At 36.8% G+C, this 20,235-nt stretch overlaps 1 protein-coding gene across 1 annotated transcript in view; it reads right to left on the reverse strand.

The window, feature by feature from the left end:
* Positions 1–1,075: 1,075 nt before the first annotated feature.
* Positions 1,076–20,235, reverse strand: part of LOC149542657 (SNARE-associated protein-like protein) — a 62,411-nt gene continuing 43,251 nt past the window's right edge. The window contains exons 2-4 of the mRNA XM_089797547.1: positions 8,707–8,862; positions 1,491–1,591; positions 1,076–1,382 (exon numbers count right to left, since the gene is read on the reverse strand). Of these exons, the coding sequence (XP_089653673.1) occupies positions 1,491–1,591; positions 8,707–8,862 (257 nt within the window). The 3' untranslated portion in view covers positions 1,076–1,382. The remainder of the gene's footprint in view (positions 1,383–1,490; positions 1,592–8,706; positions 8,863–20,235) is intronic.

Raw genomic sequence — 20,235 nt, forward strand, 5'->3', positions numbered from 1 at the left:
ATCTTAGATGATTAATCATAGAGTATGCATTGAATATTAATTTAAAATAATATATAAAATTTATTAGAAGCCTCAAGAACCACTATTATTTTATCATTCTATATTTTAAAATCAGAGTACCATTATTTTAAATCATAGTTTTACGATAATTGTAACTATTGAACATTTTAATCCATATTGAGTAATAAACTTATTGTACATTCTTACCTAAAGTGAAGGTCCGAATTAAAAGATGGTTGATATGATACTTGGGGTTCTCGTCGCCCCCAATTTTGATTTATCCCTCCTCAATGGACGAGAGCTGGGTGAATGCTAATACTTCTCAATGGGATTGAATCTTGATAGCTCTTTCTACCAGATTAGTCCTTCCAATTATCACAAGCATCCATGTCGAACCTAATAGGACTTATTTCCAATGGGTCAAACAGCCTACGTATTTGGCAATGACCCTTTCAAAATAAAATAAATTTGAAAAGCCCTAAGCAGATGGCCCCGCTTAGTTTCCCTGGGAGTTGACCTGCCAATGTGGGAGCAAAAATAATCACAAAGACAAAGCTAAATATCATTGAAACATCATCGGACCAAAATTATAGCATTTCAAGCCAACTGTCAATGTCTGCGTCAGTTTTAACTATACTCGTATCATTGGTAGAAAATATGTAATTGTTGTGGATTGCCACGGATTTATTAATTTTTAAAAATGAGAGCAAGATCCTATAGCTGAAATAAAGAAAAACTTATAGCCCTCATAAATCAATATATTAGAGATATTCTGACCCCTTGCTCTGAGCACGTTTTACAATCATTACTTATAGCAGTAAACCAGTGCATATCATCTTCACTCCATAAAACCATAGTTACATGGCCCATTGGTTAATAAAATGCAAATCTTTTAGAGGAAAGTCTGTTTAATGCTCAAGGAGACTATGTTCGCATTAATACTCAGACTGAAGCCAATCAAAGTAAATGAATGCTTCACGTTACAGATTATTTCTAGAGTAAATAAGAAAGAAAGATAAAGATCATGCAAGGAATGACTACTCAGGGAAATTGGTCATTAAAGAGGACACAGAGATAAACTTCTACAAAATTATAATTCATTAAATGGTTCTCATTGTTTACATCTCCATTAAGTTCATTACTATGGGAACTTCACCAAGATACTGATAACACCCAACTCATTCTCAAGTTAAATATATGAAAACCAACCATCCAGATAGGATGCATCCCGCCCACGCTTAAATTACATAAATTCAGGAATAAAGAAGCAATATTCTATTAATGGAGAATCTCGGATGTTCTGGAGCATCTTGTAAGCCCTGAAAGCTAAAGTTGACATTTGAAGTATCCGTACCACAAGCAATGGAATCATTAAAGATGGCCTGAAAAGATAAAAACATAAAAATCAAGATGAATGTATGAAGAACATTACAGAAATGACAGTCAAATTAACTGCAAAGTGAATATTTATGTGAAATTGATTGCATTACTTATGTTTGCTGTGCATCCGCATCTTTGTGTTCAATATGTTGACTGCTGTTATGAGGCATTATCGGACTGTCCTTCCCTGAACTTGCAGCATTCTCAAGTCCTGCAAATAAAGTTGTTTAGTGAATTTTACCTGATGCCAAAGCCTTGTCAATTGACATATCAGTAATTCAGTATTAAAAACTTCTAGAACTGGAACCGCACATATGCTCAACTGAAACAGACCCATAATCATTAAAAAAACAAGCAATAGCAGCCAACAAGGATAACTATCCATGCTAGTTATAATTATTGCATGCAACATCCAGAACATAGTGAATAGATAAGGAATTGTATTCTCAAAGAGGATGTATGATCCTTTTCAAAAAGAAACTAGAGACGAGGATATTAATATTTCCTTTCATGTGACAGTGACTAAAAATTGAAAATTTGGTTACATTTAAATTCACTGAAGAGACCATCATAAGCAGAAATGAAGGTGATACAACAGGTTTGCTATTAGCAATTCTAGAAACATTGATGACACTTTCTGAAGTGTTATGCAAAGGCAACAGCCACATACAATATATCAGCAGAGTGATATCTCCTATAATATTTCTCTCATAAATATTGTTTATTGGCAGCTTATCGCCAAGGGCCAAAAAAAGTAAAAGGCAAAAATTGGGGATTAATCAGCATCTTGTTGGCAAAAAAAATGCTTAAATTTAATTAGAAATAATTTTTTTTTTTTGTAAAATTCAATGAGGAGATGCACCTAACGAGTAAACAAAACAAAACAAGCTGAGTTTAGATACATTTAAATGCAAATAGGGTATCATCCTCATGTAGAATAGCAATGGCTGGTAGCCATAGCTTGATAATCTGATCTTTGAAGCAAACTAAAAATAGCAAATTGTCTTTGTAAACTATAAGTAAATACATGTACAACATCAAAAAAGACTACATCCTCCTCTTACCCTTCAGAGCATCTCTAGTAAAAACTACTGGAGTAGTAGGGGGTCTAGTCCTAGAAGTCCATTGTGGTTGTGCTTCCTCCCTGTACAACTGACCGTGACTCAACCTCCATCCTAGATGTAGATGGTGTTGGTGCTGGCAATGACGACTCCTCATCCTCAACCTCCTCATCCTCATCCTCATCCTCATCCTCATCCTCATCCTCCTGAATGTTGTCCAATCCCAATGCAAATCCACCCTCCATAGCTAGCATCTCCAAATCGTAGATCTCGTCCTCTATAAATAATGGAAGTTGCTCATGTCATGTCCAATCAAAGTAAGGATCTATATCATCCAAATTAAGTGGACCAGCTAGTGTTTCCTCTACCTTTCTTACGCGCAATTAAAGGTTACATTGCATAAAGAAAAGGTCCAATGTTTATGTCCTAACTTGTTCATCTTCTTCATATGGGTGGCCTCGAACAAGCTCCAATTGCACTCAAAACTAGATGAACTACAAGGTTGGCATAAGATTTGAAGGGCAAGTCTTTGCAAATTTAGGGTGTTTCCACCTCAATTTTGCTACCAAGCATCTACAAAATAAAAAAATTTAGAGTTAGAAAGCAAGATGAAAACGTATTTTAGTTTCATCTATTTATCATGCATGTGAAAGACTCCAAAGATCCAAATATTGTTCATGGGGTCTTGTTGTGAAGTTTTCACACCATCGCCCCAAAAACTTTGGGTACACCCTTTTTCTCGGTCATATAGGCAAAAAAAATTTGAAGTTGTCAAAAAATTTCCGATCTTAGAAAAATTTTACGTCTTGGACACCTTCAAACCAGGAGGGAGGAGGTTAGATTTACCCGATTTTAATCTTGATTTTTCAGAACGACTAATTTTATCTTTAGGCCAAACAAATTTCAAAGAACAACACTTGGCAGGATAAAATTACAAAATTTTGGGTACTTAGACGATTTTTTTTGAAAATTTGGATATAATTGTATAAACTTGAGTAATTTTCAATAAAACAAAATTTTTGTTAGATTTGGTTTTTTTTTGAAAAATCTTGATTTTTTTGGGTAAAGAAAGTTAAGTTTGTGATGGTGAAATCAAATAGGAAAATTGATTTTGGATTCTAGAAAAATGATTTATTTTGGTTAAAAATTAAAATTGCATAGCAAAATCGATTTAGATTAAATTGCAAAAATTGGCATTAAATGGATTAAGTTTGCCTTGAAGATTTTTAAGTCTTTAAAGAAATTAGTAATTTAAAATTGAAAAAATAAATTTTGGCTTGCCAAATCCAATTTTTAATGATATATTAATTACTAAATCGTCATTAAATGAAAACGTTAGCATCTCCAAAGCTTTATTAATTTTATTTTTGCAATTTTGGTCTAACCGGCAATTTAATAATGCAAATCTCATTGTGGCAAAATTATTTTTTGGCTTATCATTTAATTGGGACCACATTGTGCACTAATTAATGTTTTTTGTTTTTTTTCCTCTCCTAGGTGCAAATCGGCCAGCTAGGTAAGGCAAGTGAATTGGGTATAAAAAGGCTCTCCTTCCCCTTGTCTCCTTATTCTTCCATCTTCCTCTTCCATGCTTGGAGTAACTCTTCCTCCTTGGACGATTTTTGGCAAAGGGCAGATTTGCATATGGGAGCAACTCTTCTTCCTTGGCGTTTTTTTTATAGGGCAGTTCTTGGCAATTTTTATAAGGCAGATCTGATTTTCCTTGCCTTAGATGATTCTTGATTGATGTCTGATTTCCATAGAGAGCTGCGAATTTTGTGAAGTTGCGATTTTTGTGGAGCTGCGGTTTTTGTAGAGCCGAAATTTGTGGAAGCCTGATTTTCTTGAAGAGCTGCAATTTTGCATCAGATTTGGACAGTATTATTTGGCAAAGGAAATAGGTGATTAAAGGCTGATTTTTTTGCACATGCATGGGCAATTTCAAGTGAGCAGAATTTTGATTTCTTCAGCTAGGGCATCAATATTTGCAAAGGGCTTGAAATTTTTAAGTCTGATCTGAAATTCAAAAGAAAACTCGGCCATTGGTAAAGGTAAGTTCGATTCATTTAGAGTTGAAAGTGGTCCTTAAGCGGATTTTGCTCTTTTGTTCTTGTCTAATTTTGCTTCTCTTGGTTCTTCTTGCATTCATCATCCACCATTTCATCATCCCATCCTAGGTTGAAGATTGGAGATCGATAGGTATAGAATTCATGATAGAGCCTTTGGCGAGGTAGAAATAAGCTAGATCACCCTAGATTGAAGTTGGGAGATATAAGTGTAGTCCATCCTAAGGTAACGAAGGGGCAGAAATAAGTGGTAGTCCCACCCTTAGGTTGAAGATTGGAGATTGATAAGTGTAGTGATAGGACTTGGCGAGGCAGAAATAAGTGTAGAATCCATCGATAGAAAGAAGGTTGGAGATTGATAAGGGTAGTCCATATCACTTAGAACGAAGGGGCAGAAATAAGTATTTAGGATGGTAGATGGTAGTGCAAGCAAGAACCCTAAGGGAACAACTACTAAGAAAGACAAAGAGGATATGATGCCCAAAACAACTTTCCTCTCGAAAATGAGGCGAATAACCGATACCAATATCGGTACAGAAAATATGATATAGGTAAAGGACAGACTAAAGGAAGGACAATTCCCCATGGCAAAGATCTACAAAAGCAGAATTGGTTGCATGAAGGAAAGAAAGGAGTCACCAGATCATCGAGGCTCACAGTGGTAGACTTAAAATCAGAATATGGCGATCTCATGGTGCTTCTCAGCTAAGTCATGAGCGTCTCATAAGGTATGCAATTCAAAAATTGGATGTATTACTTTATTGATGAAATTGCAAATGGAAAGGGCAAATTTGATTGGGCTAGAATTATAAGTAAAAATCTAGAATTACAACTTAGGGCAGTGCAAAACTAGAAGCAATTCCACATGGGGTCCTAGCCCTTCTAGTTGATTGCAAGCTGGCAAAGGTTGAAGTGCGAGCTTTGATGAAAAATGAAATCGGGTGAAGAGCAAATTTGATTGAAGATTAAGATTCAAGAAGCCTTGTAATTTCAAGAAAGAGGGGATTAGTAGAAGAGATTTGAAAATATTTGAGGCTAGGCAAGGCTTGGCTATTCGTGCAAGCTAGCTTGGTTGAATTCGAATGGGAAGGTTGGAAGACTAGGAAGGCAAGGATAATGGGGGAGGTTAAGTTCGATTTCAAGGTAGTGGCCAAGAGCAAGGCTTTCAAGTTGCAAAGAAGTTCACATCCAAGGAAGCCACCAAGGCCAAGACAAGATTACCCCAAGTGCATGAAGACTTCACCCTTTCAAGGTCAAGACATTAGGTACAAGCAAGTTCAAGTGGTGATGAGAAAGTTTCTAAGAACAAGCTCGAGCATCCAAGGCTTCACCTTATCTCAAGGATTGAATAAATTTATAAGATAAGGTTGATGAGGTGGCACTTTCATGTGCATGCAATCAAATCATGCCAAGTGTCCTATGTTCTCATTGGTTGACAAATTATTGTAATTTCCTAATCGGCCCACAAAGTTGGTGCTCTCATGTAATTGGTTGAATAATGGTAACCCTAATTAGGGTTTGTAAGATATAATCTTGGCCCTTGATTTTGCCTCTTAATCTTGGCCATTCATTGTAATTTGGAGCCTCTATATCAGGCCATTTTGCTCTCATTTGTGAGGGAGTTATGTTGGAGAATTGTTGCCAAAATACTATCAAAATTGTTCTCTATTCATTGTTGTGGCTTGCATGGTGGATATACATGATCATTTTGGTGTATTGCATGGTTCTTCTCATCTCTCAAATTAAAAGTAGGATTTCATTTCATGTTGCCAGAGTAGAAGTAGATGGCTAATTGTATGGTGATATTAGTAGATGTTTGATAGGGATCTATAACTAGGCCACTAGCATCCTAGCAGCTTGTTGGGAAGCCTTGTGTGGTAAACTAGTTCCTTTTCCTTTGAATCGTTGCATCTATGAGGGTGGAGCCGCTGGTAAACTTTCATTAGATTCGATCCCCGTCCATTTGCTAATCTTTCCATTCATAGGAGTAGGAGTAGAATAGCGAGTAGTTGATTAGTCAAGGTTTTGAAGAAGAAGGTTAAGAAAGCATAAGTCATTCGAACACTCACCCTCCATCACTATCAACATCATCTGGCACTCGTATCAAATCACCATTACCATCATCCCAAAATCCAAGTTGTCCTTGAAGGAATAACGTAAGCCCGCCTACGTGATTACCAGCAAATCACATCGATATACTGAGTTAGTATCCACAAGGGTAAGGAACATTGGAGTTATTCTCATGTCCCATGAGTATTAACTTTTCAAGAGAGGAATTGTGTGTTTGATACTCCGTATCAGATATTCAATTGCTAATATGTTATGTGGTATAAAAACTAACATCGACAGGTCAGAGTGTTTCTTCTTATCTTCACCATGTCTGAAGAAAATAGCTTGCCCCTTGCATTCTGATACATGCCCAATTCAGAACAAATGAGGTCTCTCACCTCAACCTTAGGTATCATACAGAACAAATATGACTCTTTCACATACATTAACGACATTATCAGTTGGGGCTAGCAAAAGCATGGGAACGAAGAGGAGTCTCATCTCCAAATCATACTTAGATTGATTTTACCTCCTCTTAGCTCAACTTCTATCTTTACTTCCTACTTTAAGACACGGCCAAATTTTAAGCCACCAACTTGATTGATGAGGGTCTATGCCTAGAGTTTTGAGCCACACATCAAAGAAAATTGGGCCCATCATGCTAGGAATGCTTCTATGTCTCATTCCCCTATTTCTTTCATTAACCTTGAGATGAGAAAGAGCTTCCTACACTTATAAATTGAGATGGGAAGAGGTTTGCTAGGAGCAAATCTCTAGATCGTGCGAATGAAGAGGAGTCTCCTCTCCAAATAATGGGAATGAAGAAATCTTGTTTCCAAATCATTGGAATGAAGAGAAGTCTCATCTCCAAATCATTCTTGACAATTTTACCTCCTCTTACCTCAACTTCTGTCTTTATTTCCCACTTTCAGACTTAGCCAAATTTTCCAAATTTTCAAGTTTTGCTCCAAGAAGGCCTTCTAAAAGCCCGATTGTTTGCCAAACTCACTCTACTATCTAAATCTTTTAGCAAAAAGTCAGGAGGTCCCCATTTGGAATGGGGCAATGGTGTGAAAGCCACACAACAGTAACCCCCTTACAAACTTCTTTACGAGATGGCAATCTACTCTAAGGCATGGTTTAGAAATGGCTTCAAGCAGACCCATCATGTCTCCTCCCCCAATGTGTGTATAGTCTGAATATAATGAGGCTTGATTAACCCTGACGATTAACTGTGTGTGTGTAGGTGTCTATATTTTCCATGTGTTCTTCATGTTGTGATTGCGGGATCCAAATCAAGATTATCTTATGAGGAAATATTTATTTGGTAAGATATAACCCTGACCCTAATTTGTTGCCATTGTGATTTTAGGGCAATTTCTACAGAAAGTTAGGAAGGGAACATCAAAAAATTAGATTAGACTAACTTTTCCATTAGTTTCACATAGTGTGTGAAGCAAAAATATCACCAGGCATAGGGCACATAAAACCATTAACATCAAGTCATTTATATGGAAAAAGAAATTGCAAATTCAATGGTTCACTAGTATAAAGATCAATAGCCAATGGGAACTTTCAGCTGTCTTGCTTCTTAGTGAGTAGCTTAAGAAAAATAAGAAGAATCAATTTAAACTTTGCAAATTTAAATATTCGTGACACTTGTAGAAAGAAACTGTCAGTGAGAATCTTCATCTGTCTTGCTTCATTGCAAATAGCCAACAACTATAAGATGGATAAGAATCTGTCAAGACATGTTAAAAACATGCACTGTAATTATGGAGAAAATTTTCAGAACAGATTCAAAATCATAAAGGTAGAATAGCTGAATATACCATCACAAAGATAAATACTTAGTGTCAGGCAATGTATTGCACTTATCTATGACATTAACACCCTTCCTACATGACTGGAACTTACTTCAACATGCATGCTATTTTATTCAATAGTAAGGTAAACAATCAGCAAGCTATGATTTTTTTGTATTAACATAGAGCAACAAGGTGAGATATATCACTGTAGGAAGGGTTTCTGAGTTATAACAGCATCAGAAAAACCCTCAAAACATGGTAATATATAAAAACTTGAAACTTCAATAAAGCAGCAAAGAGATGGAAAAAATTTACAAAAGTGTCACATCAAAACAAGCACACCTTGTCTGAGTAGCATTCGCTCAATGTTGTCAATGCGCCTTTGTATAGTTTGCAAAGTTGAGCTCAAAGATGAAACCCTCTTACGTACACCTGAAAGCTTGGTTGCATGCTGGGTAATAAAAGGTAAGGGTGCATCTTCCAGCAGTGTATCCAATTCTGACAAACCAACAAGATTGTTTTAAAAAGTCAACACTGGTTCTGTTTCAAATAAGCCATCATTTTCCAGGAAGTAAGAAAGATTTAAGCGAAGGCAGAAGAAAACTTGTTTTTATCAATCAGTTATTTCATGTTTTCAGTGGCTATTCAGTATTAAGAAGTAACTCTACTATTATCTCATACTGCAGTGAAGTTTAATCTTCAAAGATACTATGATGCACTTATAAATGTGGACCAGCATGTTATTTTAATGGTGTTTAGGAATCCAAAGACTTATCCAGCAGCAGCTACCACAATGAATCATGAAAATATCAATAAGTTTAGTAACTTACGAATTCTGGGATGCACCAAAAACTGTCAATGCTGGCATTGATGAGGGAAACGAGGAGCACTCACCAGCTTATCTTTTACCAGAAGACCACAGCATGAGGAGCATCTGAGATTTATTAGAAGGAATAACATGAGATGGAGCCAAAAGAGAAATAAAGAAGAAAATGACAATGAAGAAGAAGAAAAGTTGTTGTCCATGAAGCTAAAAATAGCCTATGGGACAGACTGCCTCAACAAATTGACTTCTCCATTTCAGTACTTTTCCTAGGCAATGTGATGATGGCGCCCCCAGCTTCGCAACAGTCCCCTCACTGAATAAATTATTAAAGAGTTACAATTATTAACAAAAGATGTCATTTGAGTTTTTGGAGGTGAAGGGCTATTATTTGCACTTCATAAAATTTTAACAATGAGAACTCAGAGGGAAAAAAAACAAGTGTATCAATTTACCATGGATCTGATAATGGATTTTCCAATTGAAGTGACTGTAATATATAATCTCTGTAGGCAGACTAGCCATAATCATTCTCTTTAGGTCAAACAGATGGTATCAGGGTTTGTTTATGTTGTACCAATCACAACATCTTTTCTGATCCAAGGCATTTAGCATTAGTGTTTGCTCCTATTTCAGATTCCTGGATGTGGGGAGATTGAGAGGACCCTCTGTCACCAATTTCTGTTGATGTGAGTTTTATGCCACTACAACATGCAGAACGAACTACTTAGAATTCCAGGATGAAACGTCAAATCTCTCTCTCTCTCTCTCTCTCTCTCTCTCATAAGGATGCTCATATGCTAAACAATGTAGATGAACTGGGTGATCAAATGAGACAACCTCAAGGTTCCTTCTTATTGTGCACTTAACTCAGTCTTAATGATTTGATATGTTGGATATCACAAAGGGACTTATGTTGTACAATCAATGGATATCAACTACTCCAACTACTTCCAACAACAAACTACAAAGGGATAAAGGTTTAGAAAATCTAATCTAAGAATGTAAGACAATGTTGATGATGGGGGTGAGCATATAACCAGTCTTTGCTTCTCCGTGCCAACCAAGCATATGAAAGTGCTATCTTCTAAGGATGCAAGAATGGTTTTCACATTGTCAAAAATCAATCAAATACCCTACGAAGGCACAATCAAAATAAAGATTTCCAACAGAAGTCAAACACTTGCAGTTTAGGCCTAGAGTAACCTTCAACTGTTACTTACAATCAAGAAGTACCAAAAGCTATGGACACTAGCTCCAACACTAATCACCATTCAACATTATCTTCCATTCATCTACTTCTACTTCTACTTAACATGAATTGAAATCTAATCCAAGTGAGGAAGTGAAAAAACCATGCAATACTCCAAACATCACAAACATTCACCATAAGAACATGACAAAAATTTGTTAGTATTATAGCAACAATTTCAACAAGTCCCTCTCTTAGTTAATCTATTCTAATTCTCATCTAATATCCTAATCTCATCTCTAATGAGTAACAAATGAGAAGGCCTTGGCCTTTTGTAGTTGTTCAATCACGATGAAGGGCCAAGATTGATTAAAGATTATGCCAACACTGCCCTAATCTACCTAATTACAACAAGCATTAAATGCTTGCTCAAATACAATTAAGCACCACCTTGTGACCAATAAGAAAATTACATTGTGTTCATGTGCCAATAAGAAAAAAGATTAGGTAGAAGTTTGCAAGAGAAGATACTCATCAATGGGCCAGTGATAAAATGCCACATGGACTCGCATAAAATCTTCTTTTAGAGGATAATTTTCTTTGACTTTTCGTCTTTTGGAAAATTCAATGAATTTGGACATAATATGATGAAGCCCCTCCATTACGACACTTGGCATGTTCGATTGGTTAAAGGTGAATGGGTGCCACCTCAGCATTATCTTCCACATAAACTTCTTCTGCTCTTAGAAATCTTCTCATTGCCTATGCCTATTCTAGCATTCTTGACTTCTTCTTGATGTATAGAACTTGATCTTGTACTTTTGGAAACAATGTGTCTCTAGCATGTACTTTGGCCATCCAATTGAGCTTGGATTTCCAAAAAAATCAAGTTTTGATAATCTCTTCCTTTGGCTTGTAGAATTGATCATGATGTTGTACTTGCTTCTTGGATCCCACCTCAATACTTTGGCCTTTGAATCACCTCCTTCCTTGGCTCCCTTGTCCTTGAATTTCATTCCTTGGACTCCATTCTTAACTTGATCTTGTATTTATATCTTGTAGACTTGATCTTGTATTTATATCTTGTAGATTTGATCTTTAATTTGTAGCTTGCTAGTGCATGAAGCCTTGGGTTCATTTCCTTTGTAGGTGTCTTTGCCTTTGACTTCAAGCTTTCACTTTGATCCTCAACCTAGATTCTTACTTAAATCCCAAGCTTGATCTTCTTGTCCTCGTGATATAATCCTACCACAACGTCTTCTCATCTTCAAATCCAACATTTTCTTCTCCTTGAAAAACAAGAAAACAACGTTTGTCACACACAAACACACACACACACCCACGCATGCGCACACACACGCACGCACACACACACACATCACTTTAACTCATTCTTATCTAAGCATTAATTTCAATCATCTTTAAAAAATTATGTCTGAATTCAACAAAAGGTCTTGCTCTTAAAATCTAGTTATACACACCAAACAGAGTATAAACTTCACCTTACAACCCTTGATCAGAACCATACCAACTTTGAACTCTCTCAAAACCACATACCTAAAGCCCCCTATTATCATTGAACTCCCACACACTGCTGACTTGAAATCGAAAATCAAGAAGTTTAACCACCTTGGATCAGCAAGTCTCTTGACAAAGATAATGGCTCCTACCTATTGATGTGAGTTTTGTTCCACTAGAAGATTTAGAATCAAACACTTCATGTTTCACGGTGAAACACCAAATATACAATTCTCTATTGATATAAGGGCATCTCTCATGCTACGCTTGCAAAGTAATATCATGAAATGACTTCAAGCTTCCATTCAACTATGGATACTCGCTCAATGAAATTTGTGACTTGTTGGTAATCACTATGGGGAGTTACACTATTCATTCAATACATATCAACCATTTGTACCTCTAAAGATTTAGCTTCACAATGTGCAATGAAAATATGATTTTGATCTTCAAACATCCACTTCAACTTCAACTTAAATGTGCTTCTACTTCTCCTTCTAACTATGAATGCAAGGAACGTGGATGGACTTGGACTCTACTAGATGTAGTTTAATCAGCAACTCCACCCACCTATTGCAAGCTTGTAAGGAACACTCGAATGGTTTTCAAATCAATATCTACCGTCTTCAATCCCATCAAACGGATACAAATTAAAGACTAGATATCAATTGAAGTTGAGTGCTTTCAATCATTGACTTAACACACAAGACACTCCTACCATCGGCAAGAGGGGCTAGTGGCCCAGATTTTTCAAGTCGTTCAAAAAGATATTCACAATTACTTGCATTCAACAAAAGTGCTTCAACATGAAGAGAAAAACCTGCTCCAAGTGAAAGATTGCGAAAACCATGCAACACCTCAAAGTGATATTAAGTAATTCACCATGAAGAACCAACAATGAACTATTCATTACTTTGAAAGCATTATAGCAACAATTTGATCAAGTATCCCCCTTAGCTAGCCTACTTTAATCTACTACTAGCTCTCTAACTTCTAATTCCTCTACTACTAGCTCTCCCTTTCTAACTCTCTACAAATAACAAGGGCATTGGCTTCTTCTAGATATCCAATTACAATGAAGGGCCAAGATTTAACCCCACAAACCCTACTTGGGGTTGCTAAATTTACAACCAACTACATGAAGGCACCAAAGCATGTTCCAATAAGGAAATTACAATGATTTTCCAGCCAATGCAAAAAAAAAAAGAACACTTGGCACAATTTGATTGACTCTACTTGAATTTGGAATTTTCTAATAGGAGAAGACAACCAATTACCACCTCATCATCCATATCTTGTAGATCTATTTAATCTCATATACTTTGAATCTTGGCCTGTGTAAGGTGTTTGTTAAAACTCCAAATAGTTCTTGCTTGATGGTTAGAAATAACTCTTGATGAAGAAAATCCTGATTCCCATCCTTCTAACTTTGATTAACTCTTCTGAAACTAATAGCCTCTTGTAGATGAATGAGATGGTTCATATTCCCAAATTGCTTCATCTTTTTAATCTTCTCCAAGCTCTGGTTTCAAAATCTTCTCATGGCTTGATTTATTTGTAGCTTAAACCTTCCAATCCTCATTTTCAAATTTGAACTTGCATTTTGGAAATGTAATCTTGATTAAATTTCTGGAATCCTACATGTAGCTAGGTTGGATTCGTATTTGCACTTTGATGGTCTTGATGTTGAATCCTCCTCACTTTGAATCCTCGAGCTTGAAGCCTTGATCTCGAAGCATCCCACTTGCCTTCCTCTTTCTCCAATCTACCTTGCAAAAACAAAGATAAAAGAACCATATTAAGTTTATGAAAGGTTGATGAGCAAATAAGTAAAATGAAAGAAGACTCAGAATTTTTTATGATATAAAGTTTCTTTCAGATTTTATTTTCTTCTAATTGTAATCATGAAACCTTTCCAATTTGAAATTCAACTCCCTTTCACTACAAAATTTCCAGGTTTTTATCTAATTGTAATTCTGAAATAAATTCGATTAAATTCTGGCCTTTGAATGGGCTTTGACTGAAAGGACATGCCCAGATTTAAGTTTCTATTTCCCCTTCAATCTCTAACTCATGGATAGAATCACTGGAAATTCGCTAATCCTTGATGTCAAAACGGACTCACTTGTGTGTATTTATATAGGAATGGAAGACTTCACTATTCAGGCCAACCTGGGAGTGATTGGGTAAATAAAAACCTTTTATTTAAATACTTCTAAGGCTAAATACTTCTAGGGCCTCTACAAGCCAACTTAGATAAGGCCTGAAATTGGTTTTAAAACAAGTTTAATTTCAAAAAGTTAGTATGCAAAGTGGCTGGGCCAACTTGCCTAAGAGAGTTTGGCATTTTAATTGTTTGTTTCTGAGATCACAATAAGGGCGGAATTAGGCAAGGTCAGAGGATAAAATCCTCAAACGAGAGCAGATTCTGCCCTCCCTTGACGAATTCTTCATGTCCAAACTGAGATCAATCATCCCTTCAACCGTCAAGACTACTGTTACAACAGTTTCTCACTGATTTTGCTATGATATAGACATTCAAAACACACCTTCATCCCTTGTTCCCTTGATGGAGATAACATTAGACAAATGATTTTATTCTCGTGAGGGGGCAGATTCCACCCTCTCTTGAGGAAGCACCATCTCTTCAAACTTGCCACATTTCCTTACTTCAAAGTGCATCAACATTCATGCATTGTTTAAGTCAATCTATAGGCAAAAAATTCAAATTTGAGAGGGTTTCATTCACTTGGGAGGGTGGAATCCGCCCTCCAAGGAGAACTGCATTTTGATCTTTCCTTTGTTGTGAGGTTCTCACACCATCGCCCCAAAATTTTGGGGACCCCCCCCCCTTTTTTTAAATCGCCTCGGAAAATTTTGGATTGCCCAAATTTTGAGTTTTGAAAATTTCACACCTTGGCACCTTCAAGACAAGTGTGGGGAGACTTAGCTTATTTTCACCCGGCTCCGCTTGATTTTCCAGAGCCACTAATTTAATCCTTAGACCGGACAAAATTTTAAAGAGCAATATTTGGCAAGATAAAATTGTAAATTTGTACTTAGATGTTTTCTTTTGAAAATCTGGATATAAATGTGTAAAATTTTTTTTAAAAATCTTTCAAAGGAAAAAATTTTGCTAGACTTAAGTTTTGGAAAATCTCAAATTTTTCTTTGGTGAAAATTTTAATTTTGTTGAAATGGGGCTAAATTGCAAAAAATCGATTTTTGGTTCTAGATGCAATTTTATTTTATTTTATTTTTTATTGGCATAGCAAAATCGATTTAGAGAGAAACTGCAAAAAATTGGCTTTAATAGATTAAAATTGCCTTGAAAGCTTTTTGCCTTTAATGAAATTGGTAATTTAATATTGAAAAAATGGCTTTTGGTTAGCCAAAATCCAAATTTAATGACGTATTAATTACTAAACCCTCATTAAAATGGAAATATTTAACATCCTCAAGGCATTATTTAATTTCTTTTTTTGCAATTTGGAGCTAAATGGCAATTTAAAGTGCAATTTTCCTTTTGGTAAAATTAAATTTTGAGCTAGGTATTTAATTATGGGCCATGACTTTGATTTAATTTTTGCTTTTTGTCTCCTCCAAGACCAAGTCGGCTGGCCTAGAGGAGGTAAGAAATTGGGTATAAGAAGAGGCCTTTCTCCCATTTCTTCCTCACACTTCATTTCTCCTCTCCATGCTTTGGCGAATTTCTCCTAAGGAGCAGATTTTTGGTGTTTGAAGATTAAGTTTCAAGGCAGATTTTCTCATTTCTTTGGTGAATTTCTCTTGGGAGCAGATTTTTTGGTACTTGGCGATTTTGTGGAAGGCAGTTTTCTTGCATTTGTTGGGCGATTTTGCTTGCTTTTAGCCATTTTTGGTGCTTGGCGATTTCTCAAGAGGGCAGTTTTTTGCAGTATTTGGTGATTTTTTTTCTCCTTTTGTGGGCTGCGATTTGTGCCCTAGGTGACATTTGTGGGCAAATTGGAGACTTCCCATGCTTGGACAAAGTGATTTGAGGGCAGAATTTTCCACTCTTAGCATTTTTTTGAGGCAGATCTGATTTATGTGACATGGGCGATTTGTGAGAGGGCCTGATTTTTCCTCCATTTGGGACTGCATTCTTTATATCAGACTTAGGCGATTTTGTTGGGTGAAGGAATGCATATGGAAGTCTGATTTTTGCTTTGTGGGCAAGTGTTGGATAGCTTTAGAGATTTAAATTTCTGATTTGCAAAGGGATAAAGAGGATATGATGCCCAAAACTCCCTTCTTCTCGAAAATGAAGAGAATAACCGACACCAATATCGGTATAGTGGACATGATACGGTTGAGGGACAGACTAAAGGAAGGACAATCCCCCTTGGCCAAAAGGATATACAAGAGCGGAATTGTACATGCGGTGGCTTTTCCTCCCACATTGCCCTATCCAGAATTGATTGTGGAATGCCAATCCAAATTTGATCTAAACAGTAAATCCATCATTTTTTATGAAGGGAAGATTTATATTAGATCATTTGATGTAAGCCCAAGTGGCAATTTCCCTTTCTTCTAGAATAGGACAAGAGTCTATTTCTGATTGGCCACCATTTTGATGCCTTCTCATTGGTTGACTTTTAGACTTTTTTCATTGGTCCATTGATGAGGTGGCAATTTCTCATTGGCCGATGGGGTGGCAACCCTAATTAGGGTTTTGAGGATCCAATCTAGATCGTTGATCTTGTTTTGATCTCCACTGTCCGTTGTATTTCTGGCCCCTATAAAAGGCCATTTGCTCTCATTTGTAAAGGGTTGGAGAAATTGTTGCGAAGATAATACCAAAATTGCTCTCTTTTTCATTGTTGCAATTTGCATGTTGATTAAAAACATTGGGTATTATTGCATGTTTTCTACTTCCACATAGTTAGATTTCTTTTCAAGTTGTTGAAGCAAATTTCATTTCAAGTTGTTTAAGCAAGAGTAAAGATGGATAGTTGTATGGTAGCATTGGTAAATGTTTGATAGGGATCAATACTAGACCACTAGCATCCTAGCGGCTGGTTGGGAAGCTTTGTGTGGTAAACTAGTTTATTATTCCTTTGAATCATTGCACCTGTGGAAGTGAGGCCGCTGGTCAACTCTCATTAGGTTCGATCCCCGTCCGTTTGCTAACCTTCCATTCATAGGAGTAGGAGTAGAATACTAAGTAGCTGGGTAGTCGAAGCTTAGAGAAGCAAGTTAGAGGAGTAGGTCAAGCATTAGAATACATCCATTCACCTTCCACCACCATCACTTTCCATCAACATCATTTAGCTTTCACAAACCCATCACCATCACCATCATTCCACCAAAATCCAAGTCATCCTTGAATGAATAGCGTAAGGCCACCTATGTGATTACCAGCAAATCACATCGATAAAACTGAGCGAGTATCCAACGGTGTAAGGAACATTGGAGCTATTGATTATGTCTTCATAGGTAATAACATTTCAAGAGAGGAGTTGCATGTTTGATATCCCATATTGAATATTCAAATCCTAATATGTTATGTAAGTGATACAAAACTCGCATCAACATCCTTATCTCAATATCTTACTCCATGCCAAAGGCATTCTTTATTTCATTACTTCAGTTGTTTCTCAGATTTTCATCATAATGACATCCTGAAGGCAAAATTTCCCCAAGGAAGAAATGTAGAGAATGTAAGGAGTTTACCTTAGTGCTGGGCAGAAATGGGTAGGCTGAGAGGACAAATTCCTCTGGGGAGGGCAGATTCCAAGATCTGCCTCCACAAAGACCTCACTTTCAAACCTTCGTGCCCATTATCTAAATCACTTGAGGTTTACCTTTGCCTTAACATCAATAGCTTTCTACTGAGATATTTTATTGAACATCAAACTCCAATATGCCTAGAGCAGAGAATACCATTGGGTGAGGATTGTGCATGTAGTGCTGGGCAGAAATAAGACAGCTGAGAGGAAAAATTCTCTGACAATGGTGGAGCTCACCCTCCACAGAGGAATTCACAAACTTGATTCCAATCAAACTTTACCAACTTCTTCCTATCTGCTCAAGAATCCTCCAATTATGTTCCATCTCAATGACATTTGCTCAAAAAAGGCTGAAAGGTCAAAATCTCAAGGGGTGGAAATCAAGCATAGGAGAGGATATTATCCCCTAGGGAGGGCGGAGTTTTTCATGCAGCCCTCTTCCACACATAAACATTTTACTACTCAAGCTCAAAACTAGGATTCAAGGCATTCATTGATTGATCTCATGTCACACTAAGACTCCATCAAACTCATGCTAAGGCCTATAAACTCAGAGTTGATGCTATCAAAGACATTGGAAACTGACTAAAAGCAACCGCCTCTAAGGCCTGAAGCGAAATGGGGGGTGGGGAGGCGGAGAGGGGGGCCCTATTTGCAGTGGAGCGATGGTGTGAAAACTTCACAACACTACCTTGATAAATAAAGTTGCTCTGATCTTGCTCCTTATTTTCAACATGCAATGATGTTGAACTGAGTTGAATTTCAATTTATCTCTTTATATAAGCCTCCAGGTGGAGAGGCATATCTCCTATCCAGGCCAACTTGCTGGAGAAAAAAAATATACAAAAACATTTTATCAAAGAATCATCCTCTTCATTTGTTATAAGGTTGTATTCACTCAGATTTAGGGACCTGCGTTGAATTTAAGAGGTTTTACATTGAATTTGCAACCCCTAGACCCATTTGTTACTGATTTGAGGCCTAGAAGTTTAAATTTTAGAGGCCTTGGGCCATCAATTAGGACATGATTTGAATGCATATACGCACAGATTTAGGCTTCCTTTAATTCTTGTCTCGTGAATTTGGGGCATGTGGATTGAGGTTTGAGGCAATACGTTTGATTTGAGGCCTGATTTAGCCCACATCATTTGGTATTAGGCCTGACTATTTAACTCAAGCCCACATGTTTGGATTTAATGTCATTCTCATGGCCATGCATTTGAATTATGAGCCCATATGTTTAAAATTTAAGGCCTTATCTCCAAGATTAGCCCACACATTTCATTTATAGAGTTATATCATCCCACATGTTCGGATTCTACACCTTATTTAGGGCTTGTCTCATTTGAAATTAAGGTGTGCATATGAGATGTAGCCATAAATTAGGCACTACAGCCCATATGTTTAGATTTAGGTCCATGGTTGTTTTTAGATTTTAAGCCTTATCAGTTATAGGGCCAGCCCTTTTGAGATTTAAGAACTGACTTAGGACTGCACATTAGGATTTAAGGCCAGACTTATTGGACTTAAGGGGCCATATGTTCGAATTCAAGGCATGAGTTAGGCCTAGACATCTGATTTTGAGGCTCATACCTTAGTTGCCGGATTTGTCACATATAGGTCGCATCCGGATTCGGATCCAGGCTTGGATCCATGAGGATCCTCATAGATCCAAGCTACAGCCCAAGGATCCAACGCAGACCCGCAGCAATGCAAGACAAAAACAAAAAAAAAAGTGGGCCCAAGTGCATTTTTTGATTTTTTTTTTGCTTCAAACCCTAAAAACGACCCTTATATTCATGATGCAAGTTCATTTGCTCTCTATTTTTCTCTCTCATAGTTGCTACTTTGAAGAAAAGACCTTGGCTTTGAAGGAGATCGTTTTGGAGCTGCAAATACCTTGGCAGAAGTGATTAATGTATGCATTTCAACCATTTTCTTTAGTTCAACTTCTTTCATAGATTATTATTTTATTTCTAGTTTTCAAATTTTCAAGTTTTTGTATAATTGTTGAAGCATGCTTTTCTTTCATTTTTTTCTACATTGCAAAAATAGAACAATGAATAGTCAAGGCTCAATGGGTGGGGTTGGATCACCAAAACTCAAAATTGATAAGGGATCTCCTTTATGGAGACACACAACAAGAATCATACAATGTCCGAGGGGTGGGTCATACATATGGAAATGTAATTATTGCAATGTACAATATAGAAGCTCCTATTCCCAAGTGAAACTACATTTTTGGGCCCTATGGGTGAAGGAATTAACATGTGTGAGGGTAGTGGGGGAGATAAGAAGGGATTACCAGCTGTACAAATAGTAGCATTAGTAAAAGAGCAAAAAGATGTTGATAGAGAAATTGCAAAAGGAAAACATAGTGCTTTCAAAAAAACAAATATATCAATAACACCACCCAATCAAACAAGCACAAGACTAAATCCTTTTTTGCCTATGCCATCTACAAATGATGAAGTTGTAGACCCATTTCCACTCACCCGCAAGAGAGACCCACTAGATAGGGCATTCCAAAATGAATTGAGAGACATTGTTGATCACAAAGTTAGACGTTGTTTGTAAATGGTGTTTCG

This window comes from Cupressus sempervirens, chromosome 8 (assembly GCF_028749045.1).
Source record: "Cupressus sempervirens isolate cs-2001-9-10 chromosome 8, ASM2874904v1, whole genome shotgun sequence".
Classification (NCBI taxonomy): Eukaryota; Viridiplantae; Streptophyta; class Pinopsida; order Cupressales; family Cupressaceae; genus Cupressus; species Cupressus sempervirens.